The sequence below is a fragment of the Mobula birostris genome, chromosome 11 (assembly GCF_030028105.1).
Source record: "Mobula birostris isolate sMobBir1 chromosome 11, sMobBir1.hap1, whole genome shotgun sequence".
NCBI lineage: Eukaryota > Metazoa > Chordata > Chondrichthyes > Myliobatiformes > Myliobatidae > Mobula > Mobula birostris.
In genome coordinates, this window is record NC_092380.1 from 2,417,006 (window position 1) to 2,443,389 (window position 26,384).

The window sequence follows — 26,384 nt, forward strand, 5'->3', positions numbered from 1 at the left end:
CCTCCTCTTCCCTTTCCCACGAACATCCAGTTCTCACACCCCTCCATTGCCCCTCAAGGATCCTTCTTCCTCATTCCCCTTCCACTGAGATGTTCCCCTTATTTCCCCCCACCTCTCTAGAACCCTGCTCCCACGTACCCCTGTTCCCTGCTATACCCCTCACGTGCCCGTCCCCCATCCTCCATTCTGAAAGCCCTCACCGGCTCATCCCATTGCTCGTTCTCCCCTCCTGATTACCCCTGTCCCACCTGGCCCATTCACTCTCCCCTCTGGAACTCCCTTCCCACCTCTGACTGACAGACCTTCTGCTGATCCACACTGGAGAGAAGTGACCCTCCCACCCCCATATCCTGGTTCTGCCAAGCTGGGGTTGTCAAGTCAGGGCCCAGCCGTCCATGTGTGTCTGCAGAACCTGACCCACTTCCCACCCCTCACCCCAAAGTCACTCCCAGCCTTTGCTCTTATTGTGGTCACCAGAGTAACAATGGGTCTCCTTTCTCTCCCTGCTTCGTCCTCTCTCATCCGCCTCTCTGTCACCCACTCCTCATCTGCCCTGCCCTCCCCTCTCCTACCTCCTCCTGCCACTCTATCATCCCCTCTCCTTCTCTGCTTCCTGCTCCATCCTTCTCCCTCCACCCCTCTCTTACCTCCACCTCCCCCTCCACCAATACCCTTCCCCTCAACCCCTCACCCGTTCCAACTCTCTGTCAACCCCACTGTCCCCATTCCCCCACCCCCATCCACCCTACTTGTCTAAACCCTCCCCTCCTACCTTTTCCCTCCCTTCTACCCCTTCCTCTTCCCCACCCCACCATCTTTCTTGCTGACCCCCCGTAGGAGCAGCAGAACTGGAGGACAGTGCCCGATGCCTGAACCAGGAAGTGATGGGGGAGAACCGGCGCCTACACGACCTGGCAACCCAGCTGCAGGGCAAGCACCACAAGATGTCCATGGAGGTAATGGACCAGGCAGGGCAAGTTTCCCTGCACACTTCCCATTCATACCCTCACACCCTCTCTCCTCTCCCCACGAACACACTGTCCACATCCCCATCCACTGCTATCTCTCCTCCCCTACCCCTCCCCTGCATGCCCTTCCAGCCACCCATCAACTCCCCCAACCAGCTCCTTTACAATTCCACCTCGCTCTACCTCCCACCACTAACTACCCTTACACCTCCCATACATCTGTCTATCTGTCCCCAACCCCACCACACCCTCCCTCTAACCACTCCTTCACATCCACACCACCGACTCACCCTCCATTCTTTACCAACGACTTCAGTCCCTCCACTTACTCTGACTTGCCCCCCTCCACAGACATACCTTCTCTCCCTTCGTCACACCTCCACATCCTCACCTATCACTGACTCCCCCCACCCCTTCCAGCCTATCCCTTCACCCTTGACCTAACTGGTAGAGTGGTGTCTTGTAATAAGGTCAGATCTCCCAGCTGCCTGTCGCTTCAGCAGTCTAGTAGATACTGTGCATCACATATATAAGTATTGTGCGAGGTGGTAGCCCCCTCACAATTGAAAATAGATCCCACAGAGTTACCATGCAAGTTGATAGGTTGGTTAAGATGTTACATGGTGGGTTGGCCTTTGTTTGTTGAGGGACTGAGTTCAAGAGGTGCAAGGTAATGTTGCAGCTCTATAAAACTCCAGTTAGAACACACCTGGGATATTGTGTTCAGTTTTGATCACCTCATTATAGGAATGATGTGGAAGCTTTAGAGAGAGTGCAGAGGAGATCTACCAAGAGGCCGCCTAGATTAGTAAGCCTGTTTTATAAGACCATAAGATACAGGAGCAGAATTATGACCCAATTTTCCTCTCAGCCTCAATCTCCTGTCTTCTCCCATATCTCTTCTGCCCTGACCACTCAAGAATCTAGCGACCTCTGCCTTAAGTATCCATAAAAATGGCCTCCACAGCTGCCTGTGGCAACGAATTCCACAGATTCACCACTTTCTGGCTAAAGAAATTTCTCCTCATCTCCATTTTAAAAGAACGCCCTTTTATTCTGACGTTGGATCCTCTGATCTTAGACTTTCCCACCATAGGAAACATCCTCTCTGTATTCACTCTATCAAGGCCTTTCACCATTTGAAAGGTTTCAATTAGGTCACCCTTGATTCTTCTGAATTCCAGTGAATACAGGCCTAAACCCTTCAAACACGTTTCATATGACAAGCTATTCAATCCTGGAATCATTTTCATGAACCTCCTTTGAACCCTCTCAAGTATCAGTACATCCTTTCTAAGATCGGGGGCCCAGAACTGCTCGCCATACTCCAACTGAGGCCTCACCAGCGCTTTATAAAGTCAGCATTACATCCTTGCTTTTACAGTCTAGTACTCTTGAATGCTAACATTGCATTTGCCTTCCTCACCACGGACTCAAACTGCAAATCAACCTTTAGGGACTCCTTAGTCCCTTTGTGCCTCAGTGTTTTGTATTTTCTCTCCATTTAGAAAATAGTCAATCTTTTCACTTCCTCTACCAAAGTGCATGACCATACACTTCTTGACACTATATTCCGTCTGCCATTTCTTTGCCCATTCTCCTATGACCTCCTGTAGCCTTTCTACTTCCTCAAAACTACCTGCCCCTCCACCTATCTTCATATCACCTGCAAACTTTGCAACAAAGCCATCAATTTTATTATCGAAATCTTTGACACATTATGTAAAACAAATCGGTCCCAACACAGACCCCTGTGGAACACCAATAGCCACCGGCAGCCAACCAGAAAGGGCTCCCTTTATTTCCACCTTTTGCCTCCTGCCAATCAGCCACTGCTTTATCAATGCTAGGATCTTTCCTGTAATGCCATGGGTCTGTAGCTTGTTAAAGCAGCCTCGTGTGTGGGACCTCATCGAAGGCCTAAAAATCCAAGTACACAACATGAACTGGTTCTCCTTTGTCTAACCTGTTTTATGAGGAAAGGTTGAGTGAGCTAGGGCTTTTCCTTTTGGAACAACGGAGGATGAGAGGTGACTTGATGGAGGCATTAAGATGAAAAGAGGCGTCAATAGAATGGGTCCCACCTTTTTCCTAACATGGCAATTGTCAATATGAAGGGGCATAATTTTAAGGTGATTGGAGGAAAGCATAGAGGGGATGTTGCAGGTAAGTTTTTTACAGAGTGGTGGGTGTGTAGAATGCACTGCCAGGGGTGGCGGTAGAATTAGGGGTATTTAAGGGACTTAGATAGGACTATGGGCCGTTAGGAGGAATGGATTAGATTGACCTTGGAGAAGGTTAAAATTCCAGCACACCATCGTTGTAAAGGGCCTTTACTTGCTATACTGTTCTATATTCCCTGTTCCGTGTGTGGTGGTGGATGGTGCTTGGGTAAAGGCATTGGGAAGATGGACGATCACTGTGCAACAGGGAGCTGGCACTGAGGGCAGCATAAACCAGCCACGGTTACGTGGAGGAGTGTGACAGGACAAGGGGAGAGGCCGAACGGGTCTGTGCCTGCCACCATTTTCTTGTGCTGAAATTTGTCTAGGAGACGCTCCAGACTTGGTGGTGTCCACCAGTCCCAGAGCAGTGTTCCCTCTAACTTATAATGACCACTGTGCGCAAACTCTTGTGCTGTGCAATTGTTTGCCCAGGGACAACAACATGTGTGCACTGAATTTTAAATATAGAGGTATTCATTTTAACAGCTAGCAAAACGCTGTCAATAAGGACTTTGGTTTCCTCTGGGTCTGATCGTTTTCGCTCTCATTCATTTGCACTCTGGTAAAACATATGTAGCAGGCCTGTGCCGGGTAATGAAGGATTTTCTTACCAGAGCTTTTGCACACCATCCATAAGTGATTTGCTTGCTAAATTACGCTTTAAAAAGTCAAGTTTCCAAATATCAGTCCACTCCTTCCTACTTGCAAATTCTCCAGCAGCTTTTGCATCGCAACAACATACAGGTAACACCAGTTTCTGTATTGTACATAGATATTACTCGTAGCTGCACTTCCCTGACCTCGTGGGCTTTTGCTGTAGCAGTTTCTACTGCTTCATTGAGCCTTTCCATTTTAAATGCACGAGCAGTTCTTGTCCGCTTCACGCCCTTTGCTTCTTTGAAATTTGACATAGTGAAACAATAATTTCTTCAATAAAAACAGTATAAATAAGCCAGTTCTAAAATTTGCAGACAATCATTGCAAACTCCACGTTGTCAACACTGTCCATATCAGAAACCGGAAAAGGAAATGTGATTGTGTATGATAGTGAAACATACTTAACATGCCAACGAGGTAGAGGGTGACATTCTTTTGTGTGCAATTTCGATTCTTTTGTGTGCTAGTAACAAAAGATGTGTGTGCACCGTCACCTTAGAGGGAACATTGTCCCAGGGCACTGAAGTGTCTCTTCCTGGTTCTGATGTACTAATCTGATATTTCTCTCTCCACCTCACGTCTTTCCAATTCCTTCAATCCCCACCCCATCCCTTTCCATCTTTCTCCCTCTCTCTCTCCTACCTTCTCCTGCTATTCCTCCCCTTCCCCTCATACTCTTTTTCCTCTCTACACCCCACCAACAGTACAATGAGCTGCAGGACAAGGTTCAGTCTGCCGAGACCAAGGTGTCGGAGATGGAGACAACCATCGAGGACCTGCAGTGGGACATCGAAAAGCTTCGCAAGCGTGAGCAGAAACTCAACAAGCATCTTGCTGAGGCGCTGGAGCAGGTGAGTAGCTTCTGCGTGGCCAGGTGGGTGAGGAGATCCTCTTTCTGGCGCATTCCCCCTGCCTATTCACCACACCTTCCCTGTCCCTACAGCTACTGGATCCAAGTTGGGAAGTCTGTAAGTCCAAAGTAGACAGGAGCAGAGTAAGGCCATTCAGCTCATTGACTCTGCTGTCCATTTTGATCACAGCTGATTTATTTACCCTCTCAACCACATTCTCCTGACTTTTTCCTGTTATCCTTAACACCCTTACTAATCAAGAACCTATTGTCAAAGTTGCTGGTGAATGCAGCAGGCCAGGCAGCATCTATTGGAAGAAGTACAGTCGAAATTTTGGGCCGAGACGTCAACTGTACTTCTTCCAATAGATGCTGCTTTGTCTGCTGCGTTCACCAGCAACCTTGATGTGTGTTGCTTGAATTTCCAGCACCTGCAGATTTCCTCGTGTTTGCGAAGAACCTATTATCCTCCACTTTAAATACAGGTATACCCAACGACTTGGCCTCCACGGCCATCTGAGACAATGAGTTCCTCACATTCACTACCCTCTGGCTAAAGAAATTCCTCTTCTTCTCTGTGCTAAAGGGACATCCTTGTGTTAACTGCAGAATGATCATTGCTCTTTTTCCCCCTCCTTTCCCCTTGCCCCTTACTCCCCCCTCGCTCACCCCTCTCCCTCCCTTTCACTCACTCTGTTACCTCCTCTCCCTCCCTATTTACACTCTGCCCATCTCTTTACCACCTCTCCCCTTTTTACCTCCATCTCCTATTTCATCCCCTCTCCCTCCCATTCCCCATCACACCTCCCCCCAACCCCTTTCCTCCTCTTTTGTGCCCTTTCCCTTTTTACACTCCCTTTTCCCTTCCCTCCCTTCCCTTACCCTTCTTCCCTTTCCCTCCCTTCTTATTCCCTCTCCCTCCTTTACCACCCTGATCCCTCTTTTCCTCCCTCTCCCTCCCTTCCCCCTTCCCCATTTCCTCCCTCCCCCCAACAGCTGAACACAGGATACCACGTGTCAGGCGGATCCGGTGGATTCCAGGGTGGACACATCACGCTTCACATACAGAAGGTAAATTTCCCGTTCCATCCCCATTCTGGATGAGGCCCATCTCCTCTGACCCCCGGTAGGGTATCCCAGTGTTGGTCTGACCCAATTTTGTTCCTCCGGGGCCATGTGTTTACTGCCCTTCACAGACTCCAATTTATTGATCCTTCTGTTGAGATGTGGGGAGAAAGGAGGGTCATCTGTTTTATTTACATGGTGTGTTGGGTGATATCCCTTTAAGGTGGGGAAGGGGATGGCTTTTGGGAAGGCTAGTGCTTTCAGTTATAGCAGGACTAGAATTTATGTTCAAAAGAGTATAAAAGCAGGGATATGATGCTGAGATTTTATAAGGCATTGATCGGACCACATTTGGAGTAACGAGCAGTTTCAGTCCCATATCTAAGAAAGGATGTACTGGCGTTGGAAAAAGTCCAGAGGAGGTTTGTGACAATGATTCCATGAAATAAAGGGTTAACGTATGAGGAGCATTTGATGCCTCGAGTCCTGGAGTTCAGAAGAATGAGGGGGGGATCTCACTGAAACCTACTGAGTATTGAAATGCCCAGATAGAGCAGATGTGGTGAAGATATTTCCAATGTTGGGAAAATCTAGGACCAGAGGGCACAGTCTCAATAGGAGGTTCCTGTAGATCAGGGATGAGGAGGAATTTCTTTAGTCAGAGGGTGATAAATCCATGGAATTCGTTGCCTCAGAAGGTTGTGCAGTCCAAGTCATTGGGTATACTTAAAGTGGGGGTTATTAGGTTCTTGACTAATAATGGTATCAAAGGTTCAGAGTGAGTGAGGAACGTTTAGGGGAGGGATATCAGAAGTAGGATTTTTACACAGAGTGGTGGGTGCATGGAATGCACTGCTGGAGGCGGTGGTAGCGGCAGATACATTCAGGACATTTAAGAAACTCTTAGGCGAATGGATGAAAGATAAATAGAGGGTTATGGCTATATAGGAGGAAAGGACGAGTTTGATCGTGGCGTAGATTAAAAGATTGGTGCAACATAATGGACCGAAGGACCACTACTGTGCTGTATGATGTTCTGTGTTCTGAGGTAGATGTTCACAGTATTTTTCCTCTAAGTGGGGAAGTCCAGAAGCTAGGGAATCTGGAGAGTTTAAGATGAGAGGGAAGAGATTTAATGGGGACCTGAAGGGCACTTCCCATACAGAGGGCTCTTAGATAGGCACATGGATGAAAGAAAACTGGAAGGTTGTGTGGGAGGGAAGGGTTAGATTGATCTTAGAGTAGGTTAAATGATCGTCACAACATTGTGGGCCAAAGGGCCTGTACTGGGCTGTAATGTTCTGTGTTCTATCAATTACTTTATTGTCGCCAAACAACTGATATTTGATTCTGCGCTTTGCGCTACCTGAAGTACAAATCAGTAGTAAGTATTAAAAACTTAAATTATAAATCATAAATAGAAAATAGAAAGTAAGGTAACGCAAAAAACCAAGAGGCAGGTCCAGATATTTGGAGGGTACGGCCCAGATCCGGGTCAGGATCCGTTCAGCAGTCTTATCACAGTTGGAAAGAAGCTGTTCCCAAATTTGGCCGTACAAGTCTTCAGGCTCCTGAGCCTTCTCCCGGAGGGAAGAGGGACAAAAAGTGTGTTGGCTGGGTGGGTCGTGTCCTTGATTATCCTGGCAGCACTGCTCCGACAGCGTGCGGTGTAAAGCGAGTCCACGGATGGAAGATTGGTTTGTGTGATGTGCTGTGCCGTGTTCACGATCTTCTGCAGCTTCTTCCAGTCTTGGACAGGACAACTTCCATACCAGGTTGTGATGCACCCTAGAAGAATGCTTTCTACGGTGCATCTATAAAAATTAGTGAGGGTTTTAGGGGATAGGCCAAATTTCTTTTGCTTTCTCAGAAAGTAAAGGCGCTGGTGGGCCTTCTTGGCTGTGGACTCTGCTTGGTTGGACTAAGTCAGGTCATTTGTGATATGGACCCCAAGGAACTTAAAGATTTTGACCTGTTCCACTTGCGCACCACCGATTTAAATAGGGTCGTGCGGTCCGCTACTCCTTCTGAAGTCAACAACCAATTCGTTCGTCTTGCTGACGTTGAGGGATAGGTTATTATCTTCGCACCATGCCACCAGGTTCTTAATTTCCTCTCTATACTCGATTAGATTAGAGTAGATTATGAGGACACTCAGTCCTCGTTTATTGTCATTTAGAAATGCATGCATGCAGTAAGAAATGATACAATGTTCCTCCACAGTGATAACATGAAAAAAACAGGACATACCAAAGACTAACACCGACAGAACCACATAATTATAACATATAGTTACAGCAGTGCAAAGCAATACCATAATTTGATAACAGAAAACGAAGTCCACTGTAGTGCCGAGTGGTCATGGTGTTGCTATACTGAGGCAATGATTAGGGTCGGGCCATCTGGTTTAAGAATCGACTGGTTGAAGGGATGTAGCTGTTCCTGAACATGATGGTGTGGGGCTTCAGGCTTCTGTACGTCCTGCCCAAAGGGAGCTGCGAGAAGATGGCATGGCCCCGATGGTGGGGATCTTTGAGGCAGCATCTCCTGTAGATATTGCTAATGGTAGGGGAGGGATGTGCCCATGATGTATTGAGCTGGGTCCACTACTCTCTGCAGTTTCTTACTTCCTTGCGCGTTTGAATATTAAGTGTAGGCAGGCTGGGTTTACAGAAGGGCTGAGGGAGGGGGTCTCTTCACCTCACTCTTGGCCCTACCAATTGGGGTGACCTCTGCTGCATCTTCCTACCCGACCTTCGCAGTTCGAGATGCTGAATGCAGAGTTGGAGGAGAACAAGGAACTGGCAAACAGCCGGATGGCGGAGCTGGAAAAACTGGAGCAGGAGTTACAGGAAGCCGTGCGGGAGAATGAGAAGTTGAAGGTAGGAAAGGAGTGTGTGGGGGGCTTGTGGAGTTGGGGAGTGAGGGGTATCCCAGAGGGGGAAAACTGACTGTGCCCGAGCAACTCTCCCCATGCATGGCAATGTTATAGCTGTATGACAAGACCCAGTGACCCAGCAAAGGACGGGAAAGGAAGATGGCAAATAATAAATGATTGAATGACAATTGCCTCATTTAAAGTGGAGTTTATTGTCTTGTGCTCAAGTACATGTGTGCAACGTAAAAGCTTACCTGCATCAGTATCACAGCCGCGCAGCATCAGATAAGACCATAAGCGGAATTAGGCCTTTCAGCCAGTCAAATTTACTCTGCCATTCCATCACGGCTGATTTGTTACCCCTCTCAACCCCACCAGGGGATAAATTAGGTAATTACAGGCAAGTGGATTTCATTTCAGTGGCGAGGTTATTGGAAAAAGCATTCTGAGGACCGGAATAGTCTGCAAAGTTAATCCTACTATCTGATTAAGTTCCACCATTGCATCTTGGCTGATTTAGTAACACCTCAACCCCATTCTCTATCTTCTCCCTGCAACTTTTGACGTCCTATCAACCTCCACTTTAAATATACCCAACAACTTGGCTTCCACAGATTCACCACACTCTAGCTAAAGAAAATCCTCCTCATCTCTTGTTCTGAAGGAATGTCCTCGTATTCTGAGTCTGTTCACCCTGGTACTAGACTCTTTCAGTATTGGAAACATCCTCTCCAAGGCCACTCTAATATTTGGAAGGTTTCAGTGAGATCCCCCCCTCCCACCAACCCCTCGCCCATTCTTCTAATGACCCAGAGTCATCTAATGCTTCTCACACCTTAACCCTTTCATTCCAGGGATTGTGATAGAACCATAGAAACTACAGCACAGAAACAGGCCCTTTGGCCCTTCTTGGCTGTGCTGAACCATTTTCTGCCTAGTCCCACTGACCTGCACACGGACCATATCCCTCCATACACCTCCCATCCATGTATCTGTCCAATTTATTCTTAAATGTTAAAAAAGAACCCGCATTTACCACCTCGTCTGGCAGCTCATTCCATACTCCCACCACTCTCTGTGTGAAGAAGCCCCCCCTAATGTTCCCTTTAAACTTTTCCCCCCTCACCCTTAACCCATGTCCTCTGGTTTTTTTCTCCCCTTGCCTCAGTGGAAAAAGCCTGCTTGCATTCACTCTATCTATACCCATCATAATTTTATATACCTCTATCAAATCTCCCCTCATTCTTGTACTCTCCAGGGAATAAAGTCCTAACCTATTCAACCTTTCTCTGTAACTGAGTTTCTCAAGTCCCAGCAACATCCTTGTAAACCACCTCTGCACCCTTTCAACCTTATTTATATCCTTCCTGTAATTTGGTGACCAAAACTGAACACAATACTCCAGATTCAGCCTCACCAATGCCTTATACAACCTCATCATAACATTCCAGCCCTTATACTCAATACTTCGATTAATAAAGGCCAACGTACCAAAAGCTCTCTTTACGACCCTATCTACTTGTGACGCCACTTTTAGGGAATTTTGTATCTGTATTCCCAGATCCCTCTGTTCCACTGAACTCCTCAGTGCCTTACCATTAACCCTGTATGTTCTACGTTGGTTTGTCCTTCCAACGTGCAATACCTCACACTTGTCAGTATTAAACTCCATCTGCCATTTTTCAGCCCATTTTTCCAGCTGGTCCAAGTCCCTCTGCAGGCTCTGAAAACCTTCCTCACTGTCTATTACACATCCAATCTTTGTATCATCAGCAAACTTGCTGATCCAATTTACCACATTATCATCCAGATCATTGATATAGATGACAAATAACAATGGACCCAGCACTGATCCCTGTGGCACACCACTAGTCACAGGCCTCCACTCAGAGAAGCAATTCTCTGCCACCACTCTCTGGCTTCTTCCATCGAGCCAATGTCTAATCCAATTTACCACCTCTCCATGTATACCTAGCGACTAAATTTTCCTAACTAACCTCCCATGCGGGACCTTGTCAAAGGCCTTACTGAAGTCCATGTAGACAATATCCACTGCCTTCCCTTCATCCACTTTCCTGGTAACCTCCTCGAAAAACTCCAACAGATTGGTCAAACATGACCTACCACGCACAAAGCCATGTTGACTCTCCCTAATAAGCCCCTGTCTATCCAAATGCTTGTAGATTCTGTATCTTAGTACTCCCTCCAATAACTTACCTACTACTGACGTTAAACTCACCGGCCTATAATTTCCCGGATTACTTTTCGATCCTTTTTTAAACAACGGAACAACATGAGCCACTCTCCAATCCTCCGGCACTTCACCCATAGACAGCGACATTTAAAATATTTCTGCCAGGGGCCCCGCAATTTCAACACTAGTCTCCTTCAAGGTCCGAGGGAACACTCTGTCAGGTCCCGGGGATTTATCCACTTTAATTTTCCTCAAGACAGCAAGCATCTCCTCCTTTTCAATCTGTACAGTTTCCATGGTCTCACTGCTTGATTCACTCAATTCTATAGATTTCATGCCAGCTTCCTTAGTAAATACAGACGCAAAAAACCTATTTAAGATCTCCCCCGTTTCCTTTGGTTCCGCACAAAGCCGACCACTCTGATCTTCAAGAGGACCAATTTTATCCCTTACAATCCTTTTGCTCTTAATATACTTGTAAAAGCTCTTTGGATTATCCTTCACTTTGACTGCCAAGGCAACCTCATGTCTTCTTTTAGCCCTCCTGATTACTTTCTTAAGTATTTTCTTGCACTTCTTATACTCCTCAAGCGCCTGATTTACCCCCTGTTTCCTATACATTTCATACAACTCCCTCTTCTTTATCAGAGTTGCAATATCCCTTGAGAACCAAGGTTCCTTATTCCTATTCAATTTGCCTTTAATCCTGACAGGAACATACAAACTCTGCACTCTCAAAATTTCCCAAAATCTGGACCCTCTCCGATTCCAGCACATCCTTCCTGAGACATGAGGCCCAAAGCTGCTAGTAGTATTCCAAATGTAGTCGACTAATGCTTATAAAACCTCAGCATTACATCCTTGCATTTAATTTCTAGTCTTCTTGAAATCAATGATAACTTTGCATTTTCTTTCCTTGCCACTGACTCGACCAGTACTAATGACAAGGAGAACATGGACTACACATAAATTATGTGCGGTCTTTACAAGAAAGAGTCCATGATACTTAAATGTGGCACAGAGGTCCCTTAAATTAGAAGCAGAGGACGCACAAAAGACTCAGCTGTCCTGTCCTGGGGAGGAGAGAGACCCTATCTCAGAGCTGTGAGAGAGTGAGTTAGTCTTGTGTTGTCAAGGGGTGGACAACTCATCTGCACAAGGACACGTGCAATGAGAAATTTGCAGCAGCATTCACAAGAAAAGCAGAAATTATGTACAACTTTTACAAGAAAGGACACATTAGAATTTAAAAATCCATTGTGTAGTAAAGTGGTCACTGATTGCTACACTGAGGTGGTGATTAAGGTTCTGGCGGTTGGTTCAGGAACTGAGTAGTTGAAGGGAAGTAGCTGTTCCTGAACCCAGTTGTGTGGAGGGAAGCTCGGAGCACATGTGAAAGCAGATTAATGGAGGGTTTTTTTGTACACACAGTGGGTGGTTGGACTGTGCTGCCAGGGATGGTGGCGGAGGCAAATACGACAGAGACGTTCAAGAGGCTGTTTAGACAGGAACACAAACAGGCAGAGAAACAAAGTGGGGGAGGGGGGTGGACCACGCACAGGCAGACGGTGATCAGTTTACTTTGGTACAGACAGTGACCCCGTTACAGAGGAGTATTTCCCCTATAACCCCTGTTACACAGTGAGTTTCTCCCCCAACACCTGTTATAGAGTCCCTCCACATCATCCCTGTTGCAGAGTGAGTCTCTCTCCCCCATTACCCAATTACAGAGGAAGTCTCTCCCCCATTACCCTTGTTACAGAGGGAGTCTCTCCCCCCATTACCCCATTACAGAGGAAGTGTCTCCCCCATTACCCTTGTTACAGAGGGAGTCTCTCCCCCCATTACCCCTGTTACAGAGGGAGTGTCTCCCCCATTATCCTTGTTACAGAGGGAGTCTCTCCCCATTACCCCTGTTACAGAGGGAGTCTCTTCCCCATTACCCCATTACAGAGGGAGTCTCTCCCCCATTACCCCATTACAGAGGGAGTCTCTCCCCCATTATCGCTGTTACAGAGGGAGTCTCTCCCACATTACCCCATTACAGAGGAAGTCTCTCCCCCCATTATCCCTGTTACAGAGGAAGTCTCTCCCCCATTACCCCTGTTACAGAGGGAGTCTCTCCCCCCATTACCCCTGTTACAGAGGAAGTCTCTCCCCCCATTACCCCTGTTACAGAGGGAGTCTCTTCCCCCATTAGCCCTGTTATAGAGGGAGTCTCTCTCCCCCATCAGGATGTGCCATGACATCCAGGGAGTGCAAGTGTGTGCAGCTATTCTACGGCGGAAGGGGTGGCGTTTTGCCAAGTGTGTGGGAGCGGGTGACCCTCTTGGCTTCTGCGCCATCCTCGGGCTGGGTTTCTGAGCCCAGGTGATTTTGTCTCTTCCTCGCACGCAGATTGACCTGCGGAACATCCCCGAGGAGGTGGTGAAGGAGACGGCGGAATACAAGTGCCTGCAGTCGCAGTTCTCACTGCTCTACAATGAGAGCCTGCAGGTGAAGACGCAGCTGGATGAGGCTCGAGCCCTGCTACTCACCACCAAGAACGCACACCTTCGCCAGATTGAGCACATGGAGGTCAGGGCGGTGTTGAGGAGGAGGCATTATACTGGGGTGTTGGCAGCAAGGAGTAGAGTGTCACTGAGTGGGAAGGGTGGTATGCTTGGGTACAGATAATGAGGGGGTGTCACAGAGGGAGGCAGGGGGATGAGGAAGGAGTGAGGGGGAAGCTCAGGAGTAGGGACATTACATTGCAGTTGTTGGTGAGGCTGCCCTTTGGGAGTATTGAATATGATTTTGGTCACCATGCTAAGGGAAAGACAGCATCAAGCTGGAGAAGGTGCAGATCAGATTTACAAGGGTGCTACCTCACAGAAACGTTTAAAGTTAAGTCTTCTCCCAAGGGTAAAGAACTTTCGCCTGAGGTGAAGTGGTTGAGGCAGGTATGATAGAAGCATTTAAAAAGCATGGCAGGACAGGCCTAATGCAAGGAATTGGGACTAGCAGAGTGGGGTACTATTGTGTGCAGTTCTAGTCAACCAACATGGGCTGACCCTTGTTGCACTCTCCCCCTCTCCCTCATTCTCCTTCTCCTCAACATTCCCACATCCCTCTTCACCCCCTTCCTCCCCTTCTCTGCCTCCCATCTCTCTCCTTCTCCCTCTCCCCTCTATCCGTCTAAACTGCCCTCGATTCTCCTGCCTTCCCTCACATCCAACCCTCTCCTTTGCCCTCCCCTTACTCTCACCCCCACCCCACCTCCTCACTCCTTCCCCTCCCCTCCCCCTTTACACCTCTCTCTCTCGGCTCGCCACCCCAGAGCGACGAGCTGAACTTGCAGAAAAAGCTGCGGACAGAGGTGATCCAGCTGGAGGACACACTGGCCCAGGTGCGCAAGGAGTACGAGATGCTGCGCATCGAGTTTGAGCAGAACCTGGCAGCCAACGAGCAGGCAGGTACGGGCTGGGGTTGGTTGTACCGTGCTCTGTACCGCAGCTGGGATGGTCCGTGTCCCGGGAGTGTATGACATGATCCTGTGCATGGAGCTTCACCCTGATTCTGGTCCCGAGAGTGTGACGAGGTGCAGAGTGAGATTCACTCTATGCCTGACAGGATGCTACAGAGAAAGATTCAGTCTGTATCTGACCCCGGGAGTGTAGAGTCATAGAAAAGTACAGCACAGAAACAGGCCATTTGACCCTGCAGGTCAGTGCTGAACTGCCTACTCCCATTGACTTGTACTGCAACCATCGCCCTTCATACCCCCACCATCTATCTACCTATCCAAACTTCTCTTAAAGGTTGAAATCGAGCTTGCATGCACCACTTGAACTGGCAGCTCATTCCACACTCTCATGACCGTCCAAGTGAAGAGGTTTTCCCTCATCTTCCCCTTAAACTTTTCACCTTTCACCCTTAATCCATGACCTCTGGTTATTGTCCCAACAAACCTAAGTGGAAAAAGCCTGCTTACATTGACCATATCTATACCCCTCATACTTTTGTATAACTCTATCAAATCTCCTCTTAATCTTCTATGTTCCAAGAAATAAAGTCTTAACCTATGTAATATTTCATTAGAACTTAGGTCCTCCAGACCTGGCAACATCCTTTTAAATTTTCTCTACTCCTGAAACCTTATTTACATAATTTCCTGTAGGTAGGTGGCAGGATACTGCAGAGGAAAATTTAGTCTGTCTCTGACCCCAGGAGTATGTGACAGGATGATGCAGATGGAGCTTCACTCTGTGTCTGACCCTGGGAGTGTGTGATGGGACGGTGTGGAGAGAGTTTCACTCTGTGTCTGACCCCGGGAGTGTGTGATGGGACGGTGTGGAGGGAGCTTCACTCTGTGTCTGACCCCGGGAGTGTGTGATGGGACGGTGTGGAGGGAGCTTCACTCTGTGTCTGACCCTGGGAATGTGTGATGGGACGGTGTGGAGGGAGCATCACTCTGTGTCTGACCCCGGGGGTGTGTGATGGGACGGTGTGGAGGGAGATTCACTCTGTGTCTGACCCCGGGAGTGTGTGATGGAACGGTGTGGAGGGAGTTTCACACTATGTCTGACCCTGGGAATGTGTGATGGGACGGTGTGGAGAGAGTGTCACTCTGTGTCTGACCCTGGGAGTGTGTGATGGGATGGTGTGGAGAGATTGTCACTCTGTCTCTGTCCCCAGGTTTGTGTGATGGGACAGTGTGATTGGAGCTTCACTGTGTCCGACCCTATAAAGTGTGACGGGACGGTGTGGAGAGAGTGTCACTCTGTGTCTGACCCCAGGAGAATCTGTTAGGATGACACAATGAGAACCTGACTCTGGGAAATGTGGCAGGACGGTGTGGAGGGAGCCTAACCCTTTGTCTAATCCTCCATTCCACCCCCAGGTCCCATTAACCGTGAGATGCGACACCTCATCAACAGTCTGCAGAACCACAACCATCAGCTAAAGGGGGACGTGCAGCGTTACAAGAGGAAGTTACGGGAGGCACAGACTGAGATTAATAAGGTTGGTGGCCGTGAGGAAGCCGATTCCTTCTCTGTTCCCTGTTCCCCCATCTCCTCCTGGGCAGCAGACACCCCCACCCTGCACTGCCCTGCTCCCCACATCTCATCCCCAGTATATCTGCCAGGGGAATCCTTCAGTGTCTGCGAAGGCTGTCCGGTTGAGAAAATTTTACCAACACACCACACAGGAACAGGCCTTCAGTCCAATCCGTCTCCGCTGATCCAGGTTCCCATTTACTCGTGTTTACCCATATCCCTCTAATCCTTTCCTGTCCAAGTATGTTCTAAACACTTTTAATGTATCTGTCTCAACCACTTCCCCTGGCATTTCATTTCACGTATGGACCTCCCTTCTTGGTGAAAATGTTGTCCCCAAGATCCCCTTTCAATCTTAAAACCTTGATATCTCTCCCCATTTACCTTAAAACTGTGCCCTCTAGTTCTTGATTTCCTAGTGCTGTGGAAAAAGACTGTGCACATTCTATACACCAAGGAATAAAATCCCAGTCTGTCCAACCTTTTCCCATAACTGAGATCTGGCAACATACAACGTAGGAGCAGAATTAGTCCACTCGACTCACTGAATCTGGTCCAACATTCAATTATGGCTGATTAATTTCTCTCAACCCCATGCTCCTGCCTTCTCCCATTAACTTTGATGCCCTTACAATGCCCTGTCAACCTTCACTTTAAATATACCCAATGACTTGGTTTTCACGGCCATCTGCAACAATGAATTCCACAGATTCACTGCCCTCTGGCTAAAGAAGTTCTTCCTCATCTCTGGTCCTGGACTCTTCCAGACCTTGTAATGTCCTCAGAGATCTCTTTGCAGCTCAGTGACATCTTTCCCAGTGTACAGCAACAAAAAATCAACACAGAACTCCCAAGTGTGGGCTCACTCTAGCCTCATCTTGTACCACTGCTATTCTCGACTCCTATACTCAGTGCCCAGACCGATGAAGGTCAGTGTGCCAAACGCCTTTCTTCATCATCCTTCTAGCTGTGACATCGCTTTCACCGAACTATACACTTGCACTTCATGGTGTCTCTGTTCAGCTCTTCTCAGGACCCTACTGTTCACTGTCATCCTACGTAATCCTATGACCTACTGTATAGTTCTAATGTCATCTAACTTGAGACCATAAGACATAGGAGCAGAAGTGGGCCATTCACCCTATCGAGTCTGCTCCATCATGGCTGATTTACTATCCCTCTCATCCTCAGCCTTCACCTCTAACCTCTGACACTCTTTCAACCCACAAGAACCTGTCAACCTCTGCTGTAAATATATCCAGTGAGTGTAATAAGCCGGCATGGGTTCACCCCTTGTCATTTTGTATCCCTCTAGAAGATCACCCCGATTCTCCTGTGCTCCAGGGAATGAAGTCTTAAACGTTCTCTTTCAGTTTAAACCATTTCAAAAAGGGTTGATAGCTATAATCTATAAACCGTTATTGAGCTCACGAATGATATCTAATGATAAAATTAAACACGCTTTGGAATTGGAACTTCAAGAGTCATTTTCAGATAACCAATGGAGTAAAATTTTTCGTTCTGTTAACGACTCATCTATGTTTGCCCGTCATTCCTTGATACAGTTCAAGATAGTGCACTGGGCCCATATGTCAAAGGATAAACTAGTGCGTATTTTCTCCGATATCAGTCCTATTTGTGACAAGTGTAACACTGAGCTGGCCACTTTAACTCATAAGTATTGGTCTTGTATAAAGCTAGATAACTTTTGGAGAGATGTTTTTACAATGCTATCAAAAGATCTGGATCTGCAACCTAATTTGCCTTTGGCAATCTTTGGGATTATCCCATCGGAAGCAGAAAATATTCCTGTTTCCGCTCAACGTATGATAGCTTTTTCGACCTTACTGGCTAGGAGAGCCATTTTATTGAAGTGGAAGTATCCTAATTCACCTACGCTCTTTTTTTGGCTCTCCTCCATTATGTCCTGTTCAAGTTTGGATTATGAAGACACGCGGTCCTCTTTTATTGTCATTTAGTAATGCATGCATTAAGAAATGATACATTATTTCCTCCGGTGTGATATCACAAAACACAGGTCAGACCAAGACTGAAAAAGCTGACAAAACCACATAATTATAACATATAGTTACAACAGTGCAACAATACCATAACTTGATGAAGAAGTCCATGAGCACAGTAAAGTTCAAAGTTTCTCAAATGTCCCACATCTCACGCAGATGGGAGAAGGAAGAAAAACTCTCCCTGCCATGCGGACCACAATCCGACTCTGAGTCATCCGAAAACTTCGAGTTCTGATCAGCTCTCCGACACCGAGTACTGAGCGCCATCTTTGTCCGAACAATTCAACCTCCTTCTCGGTTGCCAAAAGCAGGCAAGGCCGGGGATTTTGAGGTCTACCCTCCGAAAGATTCCCAACCACACAGTAACGACAGCAGCGAGCGGGCATTTCAGAAATTTCTCCAGATGTTCCTCTGTGCTTTCACGTCCATCCTCCATCGAATCAGAATTGTCCACGGCCCCTATTTAACAGATACGACATCATTTTTCACCGGAGAGCTGCGCATGCACGGTGTGGCGCCATCTTCTCCTCCCGCTTATTTTAGAGAAAATAAGAAGTCGGACATTTAATACATCCTTTAAATTTGAGCAGATCTGGTGACCTTTTATCCAGTATTTTCATTTAATTTGATTTATTCGTCTTTCAATCTTTTTTTCGAAGTCTTAGATTTGATCAGAAAGTCTTTTTTTTGGTCGTATCCGCAAAATGGACTGCTCAGTCCCTTTTTTTTTGTTTTTTTTCTCTATAGTGTAGTGTTTTTTTTCTTTTCATTTAAAACCCAGTGTTTTTTCCTTTCTCTTTATATACTGGCAAGAGGAGAATTGTTATTTTCATTTTTTTTATTATATATTTTATACTAGTTTAACAATATCTGTGATTTTGTCGGTCAGTCAGTCAGTGGGTGCCGTCCTGAATCCGGGGTTGGCGGCTCTGCACCTCCATAGTCTTCGATCTTGCGACAGCACAGAGTACAGCCTCTCCTCCAGTTTGTTCTCTCTGGCCACCTTGGCACCGCCCGCCGCTGCCCCGCCGAACTTGAGCCCAAGGCCGTGTCGGCTCTCAGCCGTGGCTGCTTCTTCGAGCTCGGCCCTTCCTTAGGCGGAGGCCTTGGGCAGGTCCAGGCACACGGTGCAGCGCCCAAGCTCATCATGTCTCTTCTCACTGGGTGCATAGCATACGATTCGTAGATTCATAGTCATAGTCATACTTTATTGATCCCGAGGGAAATTGGTTTTTGTTACAGTTGCACCAACCAAGAATAGAGTATAAATATAGCAATATAAAACCATAAATAATTAAATAGTAATATGTAAATTATGCCAGGACATAAGTCCAGGACCAGTCTATTGGCTCAGGGTGTCTGACCCTCCAAGGGAGGAGTTGTAAAGTTTGATGGCCACATACGTAGTGAGGCTTTAATCTCTTCCACGGAATATGGCCGTTGGCTCACAAGGAGCTCATCCACCCTTTGTCAGGTCTTGTTTTTTTCAGTCCTGCTGGGTGTCCTCACACCCTCCTCACCAGACCAAGTCTGGTGGGGGAGCCGGCCCAAGTCGTTTGACAATGTCTATCTTAATCTCAGTTTATGTTGTTACTGATATATATATATTTGAAATAACTCTCCTCTTGATTATATTTATGATCCTTTGAAATCAATAAAAAGATTAATAAAGAAAGAGGTCCCCATGCTTCCAGAATCCAGACCGCTGTGTCAGTTTGATCGGATCTGACCACCTTGCACGCTATCCTCGGACTTAACACTTCGCTTTCTTCCCTCCACTTCTCCCTTCCTCAGGCTCGCATGCAGTGCTACCCTCCGTCTGTCGGGAGCTCGACGCCCGCACCTCCCTCCTCCTCCTCCTCCTCTACTGCTTCCTCCTCAACCTCGTCCGGACCCTCCACTGGTCCCCCTCCTGGCACGGAGGAAGTGAAGGAAGAGGAGGGAGCAGCAGAGGCGAGAAAGGAGAGCCGGGAGCCCCAGCCGACACCATCCGCTCCAGCAGTGGTGAAGGAGGAGAAGGAGAAGGAGGTGCCAGCAGCAGCCGAGGTGAAAGAGGAGGAGGCTCCCCCACCGAAACGGGAACCAGAACGCCCTCCTAGGACCAGGGAGAAGGAGCCAGAGAGGGAGCGGGAGAGGGAAAGGGACCGCGAGCGGGACAGAGACCGAGAACGAGACCGAGACAGGGACCGGGACAGAGATCGGGACCGCGACAGGGATCGGGACAGAGACCGGGACAAAGAGAAGGACAAGTCCAAGGGCGACGATGCCAAGAAGAAGGACTCTGATGTCCTGAAGCAGCTGAAAGTGGAGCTCAAGTGAGGCCTGCAATGGGCGACCGCACCCCATCTCGTAATGGGCCACCGCTCCCTGCTGCCCATCCTGGTCCCCACCACAGTCTCATAAAGGGCCGCTGACCTGCCCCATATGGACCATCGCTCCTTGCTCCCCGTCTCTTAAGGGGCCCACAATCCCAGTCTTGCAATGGGCCACTCGCCCACAAGCCTTGTTCTTGCTCCCTGTCTTATAACGAGGGCCCAATCCCCACACCTGGTTTGTAATGGACTGCCATTACAATGTCTTGTAATGGTCCACCGATCCCCATCTCATAATGGGGAATCGCTTCCTGTCTCGTAATGTGCCAATGCTCACCTCCTGTCTTTAAATAGGATTTGGTGCTCACCCCTGCTTTGTAAGGAGCCATCACTCCCCATCATATGATGGCCTCCAATTCCTGCCTCCCCGTCTCCCAGTGGGATCCTGACACCCACCCCCGTATCATAATGGGTACCTGATCCCCATCTGCATCCCCGTTTTGCAGCTGGTACTGAATCCCTTGTATCCATCTTGTAAGGAGGAGATGGTTCCTGACTCATAAGAAGGTGTCACTCCCTTTTCCCTGTCCTGTAATGGGTCCCTGATCCACACCTCTGCCCTGTAATAGCCACCCGCCTTTCCCGCCCCCATCTTATAATGGACCCTCGATTCGTACCTTAATAATGCTGTTGCTCTCCTCTCCACCCTACATAAGAACATAAGAAATAGGAGCAGGAGTCGACCATTTGGCTCCTTGAGCCTGTTCTGCCATTCAATAAGATCATGGGTGATCTGTCCATGGACTCAATGCCACGTACCTGCCTTTTCCCTATAACCCTTAATTCCCCTATCCCGCTCCCAGCCCTGACTTCCATCTCACAACAGGCTGTTCCTCCCCCTGATCCCTGACTCGTAGTGGGGTGCCAATAGTATTCTCCCCTCCCCTGACATGCGTTGACATCCTTCCCTCTGCCCGCTCCCCAGGAAAGCCCAGGAGAGCCAGAAGGAGATGAAGCTTCTGCTGGACATGTACAAGTCGGCCCCCAAGGAGCAGAGGGACAAGGTGCAGCTGATGGCGGCGGAGAGGAGGGCCAAGGCCGAGGTAAGCGGTGGCAACACTCAGAGGGATGGGGGAGTGTGAATAGTCCAGCCCCTGCCCTTCCCTCCCCCCACACCTACCCCACCCTACCCCCTACTTCCCACCAAACCACCCCCAAACATTCCCCTACCTCTCATCCTTCTACCCCTTCTCACACCCCTCTCATCCCTGTCTCTCCCATTCAGATGTATTTATTCATTATGTTCATCGAAACATACAGTGAGTACAGTGCAGTGCAAATTAAGGATGTGCTGGGGGCAGCCTGCACCAACATAACGTGCCCACCGTGTTCAGCAGAACAGCAAAACAAACTCCTTTCCTCACTGCCTTGCACTCACTATCAACGCACACACACTCACAGAGAGACCTGTAACCCCAGGATAGGACACGCCTCTAATCGACTCACTGACAGTGGACACCAACTTCCCTGGTGGGCTCATATTTCAGTCTTTGATGTACAGGCTTCTGATCAATCTTTGGACTCTGTCTGTCCCCTCTCTTCTGTCTCTCCACATACCCCCCCCGCGCCTCCCCCCACTCCCCCCACCTACCTGTTCTGTCTCTCCACCCCCCCGCCCCCCCCCCACCCACCTACCTGTCCAGGTAGAGGAGATGAAGGGGAAGGTGAAGGACATGGAGGAGAAGGAACGCAAGGAGAGTAAGAAGCTGGCGGATGAGGACGCCCTCAAGAAGATCAAGTTTGCCGAGGAGCAGATTGAGCACCTGCAGAAGAAGCTGGCGGCAACAAAACAGGTGAGGGGGGGTGAGGGACAGTTACTGACACCACGGTGGGGGGGGGGGGTCCGAGAGAGAGAGAGAGAGAGACCGACCTGCACTGAGTGTCTGTGGGTGAGAGAGACACCTGCAGTGTGTGTGAGAAAGGGAAATATCTGCACTGTACATGACAGAGATCTGACCCCTGCCCCCTCTCCCCGGGACAGGAGGAGGAGGCACTGCTCTCGGAGATGGACGTCACGGGCCAGGCCTTCGAGGACATGCAGGAGCAGAACATCCGGCTGATGCAGCAGCTGCGGGAGAAGGACGACGCCAACTTCAAGCTCATGTCCGAGAGGATCAAGTCCAACCAGATCCACAAGCTGCTCAAGGAGGAGAAAGATGAGCTGGCAGAGCAGGTGCTGACGCTCAAGACCCAGGTACAGTCCGTGGAGGGCAGGGTTGTATGGCCTCACCCTCCCACCTCCATCACCCCTAACAAACAATCTCCCTCTCCACTCCTCCCCCCCCACGTTTTCCCCTCCATTCCCCACCCCTTCCATCCTTACTCTCCCACACCCTGCTCTCCCCTCTGTTCCCACCCTCCTGTCCTTTCCGTTCTCCCAACTCCTCATCAGCCCCAGCGGGTGGTGGGAGTGTGGAATGAGCTGCAGGTGGAAGTGGTGGATTGCAGCATTTAAGAGAAGTTTGGGTGGGAGGGATATGGAAGAATACAGTCCAGATACAGGTAGATGGATCTGGGCAGAAGACCAGGATCACATGGATGAGATGTGCTGAAGAGCCTGTTTCTGTGCTGTAGTGTTCTGACTCTTATGACTGGGGGTGGAGGGCACAGGTTTGCTCAGAGTGGAGCAGGAACAGGCATCACCCCACCATCTCCCCTGTCTCCCACAGGTGGATGCCCAGTTATTGGTGGTGCAGAAGCTGGAAGAGAAGGAACGGGTTCTCCAGAGTAACCTCTCTGTGGTGGAAAAGGAGCTCACTCTGCGGAGCCAAGCACTCGAACTCAACAAGCGCAAGGTACCTCACCCCCAGAACAAAGCATCAGTCACACTGTCCTCCTTACCCCCACCCCCGGGCCACACTGTCCTCTTGCACACATCTCCCCCCTCTGGGACCGGACATCAGACAAGCCATCCTCTTCCCCCTCTTCACCTGGACCGGGTATTTGACACACCATCCGCACCCCCTCCTCTGGGACCAGGTGTCTGAGGTACTGTCTGCTCCCCATCCTCTGGGACCGGGCATTGGACTCACCATCTGAGACTGGCCATTTGACACGCCATCCACTCTCCCTCCTGCGGGACTGGGCGTTGAACACACTGTCCACTCCTCTTCCTGTGGACACACTATCCTTTCCCACCCCCACCCCTACCCCCCCACCCCAGATCTCATCCTTTGACCCTTGCTCTCGCTTCAGGCAGTGGAAGCTGCCCAGCTTGCTGAGGACCTTAAGGTCCAGTTGGAGCACACGCAGACCAAGCTGAAGGAGATCCAGGCAGCCATGTCTGACAACCGGTCTGCCAAGGAGAAGGAGTCATTCAACCTCAAGCGAGCACAGGTGAGTAGCACTCACTCCAAGGGACCGGTTTATTTTTTGTGTAAACCAACCACACCCCTCCCCTGCCGACCACTGGATTAAATTCCAGTCTGTACTCCATTGCCAGGGACTGTTACTCTATACATAAACTGCGCGGAGAAAGAACAAGAACAACAGGGTAGTATGATTAAATACCTTTACTGAGTCGTGTCAGTAACAGTACACACTGCTCATTTCACAGTGTGGAAGCAACGAACTGGGCCTGCCAAGATGAAAGACATGCACTTGAAAGCCCATACACAGAAGGGAGTGCCTCCCACACGTAGGAGGCCAAATCGATTTGCCATGCAATCAAACGGCCATTTGTGCACTCACCACATTCTCACATTTGATCTGATACAGTACATAAAACTCCCTAATTAGATCCCACAGAACGCCTGTAACATTCCCGTTTCCTGTTCGTCAGGAGGACCTGTCCAGACTTCGCCGGAAACTGGAGAAACAGAAGAAAGTGGAGGTTTTCTCAGATGCTGATGAGATCCTGATGGAGGAGATTAAGGAATACAAGGTGAGAGAGCCGGAATCTCAGTGTAACCGACTATGTGTTACCATGGGGACCGCCTGTACCCCAGTAACTGAGGCCGTCTTAGGGAATCATTGGTAACGGGGTGTTTTGGACATCGGGATCGCCTTTTACCTGGGTAATGGAGGATTTCCCACATTTGCCTGTATACCGTGTTAATGGAGAGTGTCAGACCTGAGGACTGCCTGCATCCTCGTAATAGTGTCCCTGGGATCATGTGTACCCCACGTAGAGGAATCATGTACCCCAGTAATGGATAGTCGCCCAAAATCACCTGTATATCCCGTCAACAGATGGTGTTGGACCCTGGGGACCGTCTCCACTTTAGTCACAGAGGGTATCTCAGGATCACCTTAACCCTGGTAACGGAGAGGGTCCTGTGATTGCCTGTATGCAGTAATGATGGGCATCAGACTCTGGGGACTACCTGTAGCCCGGTGACAGAAGGTCAGACCACTGGGATCTCCTGTAGTCTAGTAGTGGAGGGTTTTCAAAGCTTGCCTGTACCCCCGTAATAGAGGATGTCCTGGGATCACCTGTACCCCAGTAACAGGGTGTCCCCCATTAACCGTTTCTCCCCCTCCTTCCACCAGGCCAAACTGACCTGTCCATGCTGCAACACACGGAAGAAGGACGCCGTGCTGACCAAGTGCTTCCACGTCTTCTGCTTTGAGTGTGTCAAGACCCGATACGACACCCGGCAGCGGAAATGCCCCAAGTGTAACGCTGCCTTTGGCGCCAACGACTTCCACCGAATCTACATCAGCTGAGGAGTGTTGGGGACAGTCCTCTCCACCCACCCTCCCTCGCGATTAGGCTGCTACCCTCCCTACCACACCTTTCCCCACCCTAGAACCCTACTCATTCAGTACTGAACCTTCTGACCCTGAAACCTCCCCGTCCTTACCAACAACTCTTCATCCTTGAAACCTTCCCAAGCTGTACCAAACCCCCATCAATACTGAAACCTCAATATTACACCCTCTCCGACCCTGAAACCTTCTTACTCTGTACCAACCCCTTTCTAACTCTGGGGCCTTTCCACCCTGCAGCAACCCTTCTCTAACCCTGAAACCTCTGTATCACACTTCTGCAAGCTTGAAATCTTCCCCTTTCTACCAACCCCTCTTTAACCCTGGGACTCACACCCCTCCATACTAACACCTCTTCAACCACCCCCTCCAAACCTGAGCCCTCGTATCATACACTTCTCCAACCGTGAAACCTCTGTATCACACCCAGTCTGATCCTGGGATATGTCCCTGCCTGTACCAAACCCTCTCCAACCTTCCCCTTTGTAACACCTGCTTTCTGGCCCCTTGACCCATCCCCTCTGTAATACCCCTTTCCATTCCTGTGATCATTTTGGTGTGGCTGACAAGAGTCCATTTTTGGGTGGGGCTACAAGGCTGGGTTATCTTCATGCGTGGAGCAGAGGTGGAGATGGAACGGTGGGACAGTAACTATTCCGGGCCGTGCCAAGTGAAGGTCGTTAGCCTCGGCCATTGCCCACACTGCCACAAATTCCCCAAGCAGGAGCTTTCAGTCTCCTGCCTTGGTCCTGGACTGATACTTCATGGGGCAGTGCTTGAGGTTGGCAGCTTTTTTTACCCTGTGCTTTGTGTTTTAATTGACAGGCAACCATTTTGAGTGGGGCAAGGGGCCATGACAGTCTATTTGGGCAGAGCATTGGTGTCCATTTTAGGTAGACATAGGGCTGAGGCAGACATTTTGGGTGAAGCAGTGGCAGTCAATATAGGTAGGACTGTGGCCTTGGTGGATATTGTGGGCAAGGCAATGTTGTCCATTTTGGGTGAGGCATGGGGGCAGGAGCAGCCATTTTGGGCGGGGCATGGCGGCCTATGCAGCACCGAGCCTTGGCCCCAGCCTGAGAGAATCCCTGTAAAAGTCGTACTTTTTGGCAGCGGAATTTTGTTTTTTAATTTATTATTTTCCCGCTAGTAGGAATGGCGAGGGTGATGCGTATTTGGTCTCTGACGTTTTGCCTTCTGTTCCTTCCTCAATAAATGCGAAGCTGCCACCTGGTATTCTTGCTTGGTTACCCTTCAGCCTGTTGAGTGACACAGAACATGGAACGGTACAGTACAGGAATCGGCCCTTTGGCCCCTTTAGGAGTGTATGCTGACCATCAGCCCACCACTGACACAGACCACAACGTTGGCATCAAAGATGACATCAAACTAAATCCCTTCT

The 26,384-nt window shown here is 49.0% G+C and overlaps 1 protein-coding gene across 1 annotated transcript; it reads left to right on the forward strand.

Moving 5' to 3' along the window:
• The first annotated feature begins 841 nt into the window (after positions 1-841).
• On the forward strand, positions 842-26,216 carry rnf40 (ring finger protein 40). Its single transcript, XM_072271473.1, has 15 exons — positions 842-956; positions 4,555-4,701; positions 5,697-5,771; positions 8,528-8,647; positions 13,235-13,414; positions 14,157-14,292; positions 15,720-15,841; positions 19,695-20,215; positions 21,198-21,315; positions 21,916-22,065; positions 22,254-22,466; positions 22,942-23,067; positions 23,468-23,608; positions 24,054-24,155; positions 24,764-26,216. The coding sequence occupies exons 1-15, from the start codon at positions 885-887 to the stop codon at positions 24,938-24,940; spliced, it is 2,400 nt and encodes a 799-aa protein (XP_072127574.1). The 5' UTR covers positions 842-884; the 3' UTR covers positions 24,941-26,216.
• Positions 26,217-26,384: the final 168 nt, after the last annotated feature.